The sequence below is a fragment of the Penicillium daleae genome, assembly GCF_028827525.1.
Source record: "Penicillium daleae strain IBT 16125 chromosome Unknown utg000002l_segment0_segment0, whole genome shotgun sequence".
Classification (NCBI taxonomy): domain Eukaryota; kingdom Fungi; phylum Ascomycota; class Eurotiomycetes; order Eurotiales; family Aspergillaceae; genus Penicillium; species Penicillium daleae.
Window position 1 is genome coordinate 7,457,107 of NW_026623150.1, and position 11,266 is coordinate 7,468,372.

The 11,266-nt window shown below is 51.2% G+C and overlaps 4 protein-coding genes across 4 annotated transcripts; 3 read left to right on the top strand and 1 right to left on the bottom strand.

The window, feature by feature from the left end:
- Nucleotides 1-856: 856 nt before the first annotated feature.
- N7458_003547 (H(+)-transporting V1 sector ATPase subunit A) lies at nt 857-2,935 on the top strand (the record flags this gene model as incomplete). Its single annotated transcript, XM_056906930.1, has 4 exons — nt 857-961; nt 1,052-1,136; nt 1,238-1,905; nt 1,982-2,935. 4 exons carry the CDS (start codon nt 857-859, stop codon nt 2,933-2,935), a joined length of 1,812 nt encoding a protein of 603 aa, XP_056771037.1.
- Nucleotides 2,936-3,503: 568 nt separating this feature from the next.
- On the top strand, nt 3,504-6,111 carry N7458_003548 (dynamin-like GTPase vpsA; the record flags this gene model as incomplete). The annotated part of the gene is made up of 8 exons (XM_056906931.1): nt 3,504-3,529; nt 3,595-3,664; nt 3,742-3,836; nt 3,975-4,716; nt 4,784-5,425; nt 5,484-5,742; nt 5,799-5,883; nt 5,943-6,111. 8 exons carry the CDS (start codon nt 3,504-3,506, stop codon nt 6,109-6,111), a joined length of 2,088 nt encoding a protein of 695 aa, XP_056771038.1.
- Nucleotides 6,112-7,512: 1,401 nt separating this feature from the next.
- Nucleotides 7,513-8,560, top strand: N7458_003549 (uncharacterized protein; the record flags this gene model as incomplete). Its single annotated transcript, XM_056906932.1, has 3 exons — nt 7,513-7,961; nt 8,026-8,329; nt 8,381-8,560. 3 exons carry the CDS (start codon nt 7,513-7,515, stop codon nt 8,558-8,560), a joined length of 933 nt encoding a protein of 310 aa, XP_056771039.1.
- A 1,959-nt stretch (nt 8,561-10,519) lies between these two features.
- N7458_003550 (uncharacterized protein) lies at nt 10,520-10,835 on the bottom strand (the record flags this gene model as incomplete). Its single annotated transcript, XM_056906933.1, is given in 3 exon segments — nt 10,520-10,657; nt 10,715-10,797; nt 10,811-10,835. The coding sequence occupies 3 exon segments, from the start codon at nt 10,833-10,835 to the stop codon at nt 10,520-10,522; spliced, it is 246 nt and encodes an 81-aa protein (XP_056771040.1).
- Nucleotides 10,836-11,266: the final 431 nt, after the last annotated feature.

The window sequence follows — 11,266 nt, forward strand, 5'->3', positions numbered from 1 at the left end:
CAAGACAAGGAATTTATTGCTCTGTAGAATTCCAAGAGTCATCGTAAATGTTGTGATCTTGAAGACATTATGCATTTCCATGTGAAGCGTATGTATAGCGTAGCGCGTGTTTTGTTTGGGGCCCGAGAGGAGGAACTATACCAGTAGACTCCACAGAACCTTGGAGACAGTGACATTCAGAAACTGTACCTAGAGGAAGGAAGTGTAAAATGTCATTCGTTATATCGGAGGATCCCAGTCATCCAAAAGGGCATTCGTAAGATTAACAGTCGGGTATATGTACAGAACAGTAATTGTAAGCATGCGGAGTAGGTAGAACGGGGTGTCAACTATAAAGACAAGGTCTAAATAGCATAGCACCCTCTTAAGCAGATCTTCAGCAGGATGCAGTGCAGGAACCCAACTTCCTACTTTGTAAGAGCCACTGTTCCATGATGGTTGCCTTTGTATTCAGATGATGAGCGACCGGGCGCCAATCCCTCGGCGGGCAGAGCGAGGCCTGGATTGGATAACAGCTTAGGGGGGGACTCCACGATGCAAGCACCCTAGTCCATTGGCTGCCACATCTACTACACATCAAGAACACCCGATCTCTGCCATCCCAGCAGAGCGAATGTTAGGATTGGGAAGACCTCGAATTAAAGCACGGCCGTCACTGCTGGATCTGATTAGCAGACGCGAGGAGCAGCCGAGTACTACTCCTGCACCGTTGATAACTGCTGTTGCGGACCAGTCGTCACCACCACCACCGTCACCGCCCGAGCTCCCACCGCCTCCAGACTCGCCCACCTCAACCAGCTCGACTACCTCCACCACCTGCCCTGTGTCTACTCCGTCCACTCAAACCTCCTCCACGATGGCACCGGCAAAGGATGACAGCCATGCTCATGGCTCGGTCTTCTCAGTCTCCGGCCCTGTCGTTGTCGCTGAGCACATGATTGGCTGTGCTATGTACGAGCTGGTAGGCCTCCCAGCATTCCTCCCCGGGGAAGCTCATCTGAGCTTTGTCCCGGAAAGGGTATTGCCGTACTAATACCATTCGTCCTTCCAGTGCCATGTTGGTAAGGATCTCCTCGTTGGTGAAGTCATTCGACTTGATGGCGACAAGGCTACTATTCAGGTCTACGAAGAAACCGGTACGTCTGCTCCCTCTTCCCGGCCACGTATGCTCCGCACGACGGCCACCTCCCCGCATCTCGACAGTGACTAATTGTTACGCTTTTGGTGTGAAACGCAGATGGTCTGACTATCGGCGATCCTGTTGCGCGCACTGGCAAGCCCCTGTCCGTCGAGCTGGGCCCCGGTTTGATGGAGACGATCTACGACGGTATCCAGCGACCCCTCCGTGCTATCTCCGACAAGTCCAAGAGTATCTACATCCCCCGCGGTATTCGCGTCAATGCGCTCGACCGTGAGAAGAAGTGGGATTTCACGCCAGTCAACTTCAAGGTTGGCGACCACATTACGGGAGGTGACATTTGGGGTACCGTGTTCGAGAACAGCTTGGTGAACGACCACAAGATCCTTCTCCCCCCTCGTGCCCGCGGTACCATCACCCGCATCTCCCCCGCCGGTAGCTATACCGTGGAGGAGAAGCTGTTGGAGATCGAGTTCGAGGGCAAGAAGTCCGAGTTCGGTATGATGCAGACCTGGCCCGTCCGTGTGCCCCGTCCCGTCAGCGACAGGCAGTCTGCCGATAAGCCCTTCATTGTCGGTCAGAGAGTGCTGGATGCTCTCTTCCCCAGTGTCCAGGGTGGAACGGTGTGCATTCCCGGTGCCTTCGGATGTGGCAAGACTGTCATTTCCCAGAGTGTGTCCAAGTTCTCGAACAGTGATATCATCGTCTACGTCGGCTGCGGTGAGCGCGGTAACGAGATGGCTGAGGTGTTGATGGATTTCCCCGAGGTAGGCTTTTTTTGATTTAAGATGATCTGCGACGCCGCGGAGAGACATTCCTTGCTAACACTCGTTCTTCCCGCAGCTCTCCATCGATGTCGGCGGCCGTAAGGAACCTATTATGAAGCGTACCTGCCTGATCGCCAACACCTCGAACATGCCCGTCGCTGCCCGTGAGGCTTCCATCTACACCGGTATCACCATCGCTGAGTACTGGCGTGACCAGGGAAAGAACGTGGCCATGATGGCCGACTCGAGTTCTCGCTGGGCCGAGGCTCTGCGCGAGCTTTCGGGTCGTCTGGGTGAGATGCCTGCTGATCAGGGTTTCCCCGCCTACCTGGGTGCTAAGCTGGCCTCTTTCTACGAGCGTGCCGGCAAGAGCAGCGCTCTCGGTAGCCCCGAGCGTGTCGGCAGTGTCAGCATTGTCGGTGCCGTCAGCCCGCCCGGTGGTGACTTCTCCGACCCCGTCACCTCCAGTACCTTGGGTATCGTGCAGGTCTTCTGGGGTCTCGATAAGAAGCTGGCCCAGCGCAAGCACTTCCCCTCCGTCAACACCTCCATGTCTTACAGTAAATACACCACGGTTCTGGACAAGTACTACGAGAAGCACAACCCGGACTTCCCTCGTCTGCGTGACCAAGTCCGTGAGCTCCTGTCCAAGTCGGAGGATCTCGACCAGGTCGTGCAGCTGGTTGGTAAGGCGTCGCTTGGTGACTCGGACAAGATTACTTTGGATGTCGCCGCCATGGTCAAGGACGACTTCCTGCAACAGAACGGATATAGTGACTATGATCAGTTCTGCCCCTTGTGGAAGACTGAGTACATGATGAAGGCCTTCATGGGCTTCCATGATGAGGCTCAGAAGGCGGTCGCCCAGGGTCAGAACTGGAACAAGGTCCGTGACGCCACTGCTGATCTCCAGAGTGCTCTGCGCAGCATGAAGTTCGAGATCCCGGATAACCAGGAGGAGGTGTCGGCCAAGTACGAGAAGCTTCTCCAGTCCATGACTGAGCGGTTCGCTTCAGTTTCGGATGAATAGATGTAGATTGGGCCCGATGGGTGTATCTTGTTTCTCTTTTTGCTACCTCTTGCATCATCTCTTTCCTGGTTGTTATACTGTCTAGCACACATTACCCTGTAGTTATTCTTGAACCAATTTTCTTCCTTGAGGGTGGATACCTTTCTCGTATAGTAGACTCTGTCGTATGTACACGATAGTACCGATCAGGCGACAGTGAAAGACTCGACCAAAAGGGGCAGGTGACCCACGTAATAACCCACTTGATGGCCGATGAAGAGGTCCAGTTTTAAGTGGATGCCTACGGTCAGGTACTCACCGCAGTCCGGTACCAAAGTAACTCCCTGACCAACTGGCTAATCACAGCGGAGCAGTCCAACTGGAAGACTCTCCGTGCACGGCCACTGGGCTGGACCGCCACCCTCATCACCGCCTTCGTAGGCCTCCCCGACCAACAAACAATCGAACAATCTTCTGCTTCTCTTCACGACTCCTGCCTTCTGCTCTCTCTCTCCACACATCTCACTTCTTTTTCTTCCTTGCAAATCCTCCAAGTCCCCGAAGGCAGACCCTCCCAACCTCGCCAGCCATGGCAAGCCCAACCACTGGCTACTCGTGCGTAACCCCCCTGCACCCCCCCCTCCACTCCGAGATGCGGCCTCAAGCTAACTTGTGCGCAGCATAAATGTCAACGATCCCAGCTTGATCTCCTTGGTCAACAAGTTGCAAGATGTCTTCTCTACTGTTGGCGTGAGTATATTCCAATATCTGCGCCTATGGCAACCGTAGTCTTGACCATTCGCACTGACGCCGCTGCTTTGATTTAGGTACACAACCCTATCGACCTGCCCCAGATTGTCGTCGTCGGATCGCAGTCCAGTGGAAAGAGTTCAGTGCTAGAGAACATTGTCGGCCGTGATTTGTATGCACTTCCCCGATCCCATCGTGCTGTTCTTTTGCCCCCCGGAACCTTCTGCGCAACCCACGTGGTGGCGGGGGATCCCTCCCGGCGGTGTCGTTATCAGCCATTGTTAACCACTTTCTGTTCTGTACTATCTAGCCTGCCTCGTGGCTCTGGAATCGTGACTCGGAGACCTCTGATTTTGCAACTGATCAACAAGACCCCTGCGCCGCAAACGAATGGAGATAACAAGATCCAGACGACAGATGCCGAGTCCAACGTCGACGAGTATGGCGAGTTCCTGCATATCCCTGGCCAGAAGTTCTTCGACTTCAACAAGATTCGGGAGGAGATTGTCCGTGAGACGGAGACCAAGGTCGGCCGCAACGCTGGTATCTCACCTTCCCCGATCAACCTGCGCATCTACTCGCCCAATGTCCTCACCCTGACCCTGGTCGATTTGCCCGGTCTGACCAAGGTGCCCGTCGGAGATCAGCCCAAGGATATCGAGCGCCAGATCCGGGACATGGTTCTAAAGTACATCAGCAAGCCCAACGCCATCATCCTGGCCGTCACCGCGGCCAACCAGGATTTGGCCAACTCGGATGGTCTGAAGCTGGCTCGTGAGGTGGATCCTGAAGGTCAGCGCACCATCGGTGTGTTGAGTAAGGTGGATCTGATGGACGAGGGCACTGATGTCGTGGATATTCTCGCTGGACGAATTATCCCCTTGCGCCTGGGTTACGTCCCCGTGGTGAACCGTGGTCAGCGTGACATTGAGAACAAGCGTCCCATCGCCTACGCTCTGGAGAACGAGAAGAACTTCTTCGAAAACCACAAGGCCTACCGGAATAAGGCTTCATACTGCGGGACTCCGTACTTGGCCCGCAAGTTGAACCTGGTAAGTAGCTGCTCCAGTTTGGGGACAGACGCGTGGCAACCTGACGACTAATCTGCGACCTTTGTAGATCCTGATGATGCACATCAAGCAAACTCTCCCCGATATCAAGGCTCGCATTTCCTCCTCCCTGCAGAAGTACACTTCGGAGCTTGCGCAACTTGGCGATTCCATGCTTGGCAACAGCGCCAACATCATTCTCAACATCATCACCGAGTTCAGCAATGAGTACCGCACTGTTTTGGAGGGTAACAACCAGGAGCTGTCCAGCGTCGAGTTGTCGGGTGGTGCTCGTATCAGCTTCGTTTTCCACGAGCTCTACTCCAACGGTGTCAAAGCCGTGGATCCCTTCGACCAGGTGAAGGACATTGACATTCGTACCATCCTGTACAACTCCTCCGGTTCTTCCCCGGCTCTATTCGTCGGAACCACTGCCTTCGAGTTGATCGTCAAGCAGCAGATCAAGCGTCTGGAAGATCCCAGCAACAAGTGTATTTCTCTGGTCTACGACGAGCTGGTGCGCATTCTTGGTCAGCTCCTGAACAAGCAGTTGTTCCGCCGGTATCCCCAGCTGAAGGAGAAGTTCCACGCTGTTGCCATTGCTTTCTTCAAAAAGTGCATGGATCCTACCAGCAAGCTGGTCAGGGACCTGATCGCCATGGAGGCCACCTATATCAACACTGGCCACCCTGACTTCCTCAACGGACACCGCGTAAGTAAAATTTGACTACATAACATTGGATGAGAGAAATGGCGCTAACTTTATACAGGCTATGGCCATCATTAATGAGCGCCAGCAGGCCGCCAAGCCCACCCAGGTTGACCCCAAGACTGGCAAGCCCCTTCCCGCCCGTGCCCAGAGCCCGTCTCTCGACACTACCGGCGAGGCTCAAAACGGCAGCGGATTCTTCGGCAGCTTCTGGGCTTCGAAGAACAAGAAGAAGATGGCGGCTATGGAGGCTCCTCCTCCAATGCTCAAAGCTTCCGCTAGTCTGTCTGAGCGTGAGACCTCCGAGGTCGAGGTTATCAGTAAGTGCTTGCTCCGCCGCTGCTTTTAGTGTTTTGATACTAATCCCACCTCTCAGAGTTGTTGATCACCTCATACTTCAACATTGTCAAGCGTACGATGATTGACATGGTCCCCAAGGCTATCATGTACACCCTGGTTCAGTACGTATCTTCGTAAAGTTTTCAGCTTCGCCACCTTCATATGCTAATTTTCGAATCAGGTTCACCAAGGATGAGATGCAGCGCGAGCTTTTGGAGAACATGTACCGCAACAACGAGCTGGATGATCTGCTCAAGGAGAGCGACTACACCATCCGTCGGAGGAAGGAATGCCAACAGATGGTCGAGAGTCTCGGTCGTGCCAGCGAGATTGTCAGCCAAGTCCAGTAGACGTCTGCTGGTGGAAACACGGCAGGTTTTATTACGGTTCATTGAGGGAGGGAACGATCAAGTCGTCGGGGCCGACTGTATGATTGAAATGATTTCGCGCTGGCGGGAGTTGGAAATGCCTCTACATCTCTCATCTTTTCTTTGTGACTTTGCACCGGGTTCGAAATCTTGACTATACTCGTATTCTTTGCCATCGCTCGTGCCCCATCTTGCCTTCTTCTGATGAAGAAGCCGGTCCTTGCATACCAGCGATCAGGTTTGGCCAACTCTAGAGCTGTTGATTCTCTTCTTTGTTCGATGGAGCTGTGGTTACCTCTCGAGGGAAAGAGGAGTTGGATTTGCCGGAGGTGCTCTGGTGCTTCTCAGCTGTGCCCTCCCCTCCCCCCCCCCCCTTTTTTTTCTTGTCTCTTACCCCCGAATTTGAAAGCCTTATACCGTTTCCCTTTTTTGTTGTTTCCTCTTTGTTGATCCGTTGTCTGCTGTCTGCTTGTTTTGAGACCCATGAGCCTGCTTCCAGATGACGCCTGTATCAACTAATGATTTTTCTGTTTTTGCACTATGGTTTTGCTCTAGAATTTTGATCAATTCATGTGAAGTCTTGCCTTCTATAGGCTGTGCTAAGATGTTAGTATATGCTCGAGTAATGTACTTGACAAAATTACCACCTAATATTGAACTTCGTGGATCTTGTACAATCATTAGTGCACATCATGTGAGGAGAGGCAGCCCTAGATGTTTAGACAGGTTGAAATGCACTCATCATGAGAGCTTTTCTACGGACTAAGCCTTCGATTTATTGAGCAAATATGACGCATAGCAACACGCTGCTTCCCAGGATTGTGAAATCTCTGAATAGCAGCGCTAGCGGGGTTTTGAAAGACGCCGCTGTCGATTGAAAGGTTGTGGTTCTTGAGTTTTTTCGTTCTTCTCTATACTTCGTTCTACAACATACTCAGTCAATAATCCAGCCTAAACTCGAGGTCCTAAATCTTGTCTCATCTCGAGCATAAACAAGCATTTGCAAGTAAATCCATTCTCAGGTTCGATATCCTAGTTGGAGTGTCTGTATGCTTGTACATTGTTAAAAAAACGCACGAATCCCTCAGCTTACTTGACAGCCAATCAATACAGACTCATAGCCATAAACTAACACCGTGTCACTCTGTCTTATCTTAACACAGTTGATATTGTGCTCTCTTCCATGCTGGTTGATGCTGGCCTGCTCTGGCAACTGATGCGTTTCTCGAAGTGAGGAAGGCACCTCCCATCTCGATTCATTATTAGCCCCCTCTCTTGCCTCCTCCTTCCTCTTCATCTTTCCCCAGTCGTACCATTTTCCATACCTCCAATCACATCAACCATACCCTTCTCAGTTTCAACTCAGTCTCCAATAATATCTCCATGCCGCGCGCCATCAACCACGCGGAACTGAGAACTCAGTTCCGCACATCCGTCTGCCGTCTACTCAACCGTCTGCGAACCTTTGCCCAATACGTCCTCAAGGTGGATGACTTGCTTGGTCTTGGAGTCTACATTTCCGAGTTTGACCCCTTCGATCTCAACGAGGCCATCATCTTCCAGCCCTTTTCGGAACAAGAGCTCCATGACTATGGCATCGACGAGGTCCTGGTGCAGAATGAGGAGATCTTGAAGAAGCTTGACCTCCCGGACTGGACTCCTCCTGAACCTGCAAATGAAAAAGGAGTGATCTCTCGTCGTGAAGAGGAACTTGATGCTATGAAGGCTGGTGAGCGCGTTTTTGAATATCTGGAGGCCATGTATTCCTGCTTGTCGAAGCTCTATGATGATATGAGTCCTCTCTCCATGGCTCGCAACTGGACTGATATTCCGTGAGTGATATGTACACGACTCTTATGGTTGTCAGCTTTTGGTCACTGACTTGTATGAAAACAGGATCCCCCATCCCGAATACTCTTGGCCTCCCGAGCTTGGCCACAACAGCTGGACCCGCGAATACGGCCTTTTGAATCATGGACCCACCCCAGAACATGTCGGATGGCAATACCAGTCGGCGAGTGAGTGGAAAGACCGCCCAAAACGTGGAGATCCCCGAGCCCAACCACACGTACGTCTTGTCGTCGTTCATGGCGCCACTGGTGACCCCAATGGAGTTCTTCTGGGCGAGCTGGGAGCTATCGCACAGGTAATCTACAACCGTCTGAACCAGCCAAGCTTTGAGAACGAGTCTTACTTCCCGGTATGTTTCAGCCTTGAAGCAGGTCTACGGATATGAAGCTGATGAGGATAGGTACTGATGATCTCGCTTTTTGGTCCTCGCCATGGACGGATTCTACAGGCCGTGTACAGACGGGCTGGGTATCTTGAGCTTCGTGTCACTCGCATTCATGATTTCACCAAACCGGATGAGGCCCCCTTTGACCTGTTCCTGCGGTATCTTGCAAGTTATCCCCGACGTGATGACTACTAAGAATAGCGTGTGGGATGGCTTACTTGAGCGGGGATGCCTTGACCTTCTCGGAGTACATGGTCTCCTTCGTGGGCGTTACTAGCTAGATTGGTGAAACGCAATTCTAACATGATATTTTACGCATCTCATACTTACGACCCGTATTAGATGTGCCAGAGAAGTTGAGAACATGCAATCGAAGTCGACTGACCGAAACCAAGATTCTAGAAAAAAGACCGAGATACGAACATGTATACTATACATCTATCATACTTGAGCAAGACGGAACCACGGAAGGCTGTATCCAATTACGACTACTTTTCATAACGCAAAGCATAATCGGTAGAATGCATTGCCAAGCGATGAAAAATTGTAATATGAAAACCATTTGTGACAATCCAATACTGCCTTATCCATTCCAGGAGTTATGCCTTTGTCGGGATATACCACCAACTATGTGCCTGCAAGAAATGAACTCTATCCCAACGATAAATAAGAGCTGTGGGTTCGTCGCCATTTCGCTGTACGCCCGCACACATAGTTTTTCAACGGGACAACGAGTTATACTGAACCCAGAATTGCAGTTCTGAGAGAAGGCTGCGCTGGAAGTGGTTCATAGAGGATATCAAGGATCTCTAGACACGGCAGCTTCACCGTTCGGCATATATTTGATGGTCTACCTGGTTCGTGGTTCCTTTCTTCCTTTTAGGAAGGAGGTTGCATCATGTTATCCACGGCTCTCGGTTGAGGCGACTCGTTTCCGAGATGTAGAGCTTTCTGGATATGTCTCATCCATTGTATCTTTCCGGTCTCCTTTCATTCGGTCACAAGTGCTTAATGTTGATCTTCGCGCTGCAGAGGAACCGGACAGAACAGCTTACTAAAATGTGCTTGGTGGGGTATTCCCAATTGTGTACCGAAACATCTCTAGAATCGCTGAAGTCAGATCTCATAGCAGTATGCTTGAGATATGCGAGCGACATACCTGTGTACCGTTCCATGTATGCTCCAGGGACACACTGGCATATATTACCAGATTACGCACAAGATATCGGTTCACCATTCGCTGCAGAACTCTCGAAATCCACATGAAGAAACAAAAAGCTGTCCCTCTTTCGCTCAGAATTCATATCCCATTTGTGCAGTGGCTTCTGATGGCGATTGCCAACAAAGTGGCTCAACTCCATCTCGTACGCCAACTGCCAAACGTTTCCGTGGCCTTGATCATCATCTAGAGGCCATGAGTGCAACATAATTAAGGTCTCTTTCCGGGTCCATTTCATGCAGATAAATGCCAAGAATGGTGGGATCATCCAGCATCGCCCGCACGCGGCCCAGATATACCCTTCCATGGCATTTTCGTCAAGGAAGGGCTTACCCCATCCGGGTAAGATGTCTAGGCAGGATTCAAAGGTCCTTCAAGGCATGATTCATTAGTACTCAGACCGTGTGTCAAATCTAATGGACGGGCCAAACTTACTCAAGCGCTGACATTCCATATTCAAAGGTCATTGAAGCTTTGCTCGGACATGGGTTTAGGGTGAGTTCGATATGCTTGCTGGCATTCTCAAATCCTACTCTGAAGGCATGTCTCCATTTTTCGACTTGAATAGCTATCAATCCTTCTCTCGGACACATGTTGGCGAATTCTTGGATATCCTGTCTGCCTGCGCCAGGCCACAAACTCTGGCCGTGTCCATATAAGCTCAACGCCATCGTTTCAAAAGACAGATAAGGAGCTGTAATAAGGCCCCAGAAATAATATATCATAGCTGCGCTATTATGGGAGGGTCACAGCGTGCTCAAGCCTATTGAGCCGCAGTTGATGGCTTCTTTGGAGAGTTTCAGACTCCTCAAGCTTCAGTTCGAGGTCTTCAAGATCTTTAGAAGTACTCTCGAAGAATTCTGGACTCGTTGTAGGCTTCTACACCCTCGACATGCAAAATTTCCAGTGCTAGTAGCGCTGAAGTATCAGGTAGTTCAGCCAGTCTCAAAGGGGGTCACAACGGTGCTCTTCTTGGCCGGAGGGTGGGAAACGGGGGCGGGAGTGGGAGTGGGCGATTTTGCCAGACCAGTGCGCTTGCGCTTGGCAACAGGCGAGAGGGGGTGTCCACTACGCTTTCTGGGAGCTTTCGTCAACGAAAAGTCAACTTGACCAGGGAAATGTTTACTTACGGTGCTGAGAGTTCCACCACGGACGAGCGAGTGGTTGGGATTATGGGCCTTGAGGATCTTCTTCACCCAAGGAGCCAGTTCGTCTGAACGTCTCACATTGGTGATCCACATCACTCTCCATGATGTTCATGGCATCACTCCAGCAGTCGAATCGTTTTATAACTGAGCGTTCGTTAAACGAATTCGATTTGATGACTCTGCCAGGTAGTCAGGCGTCGAGGGGAAAGCTGTTGGGGAAAGGGTGGATCGATTCAGCAATAATTTCACAGCAAGGTAAAGAAAATTAAGACTACCCAGAGTGCTGTACCTTTGCTTATTGTGCTTGTAGCAGTCTCAATTCCTCAAAGAGCTCCTGTCAAATGTGTTTGAAAATCGGGAGGCAGCATCGCATGAGACAGCGCCCGCGTGTCCTGAGTTCAGCGGTAAAATCGCGATTGGATCTCTCTGCCCATGAGACTTCTTATAACTGGATGGTCCAAAAGGTTCTAAATCCAACGACGGTGTCTGTGTTGACCACTTTCCAGGTCCACAGAAAAGTGCGGCAAGAGGGGG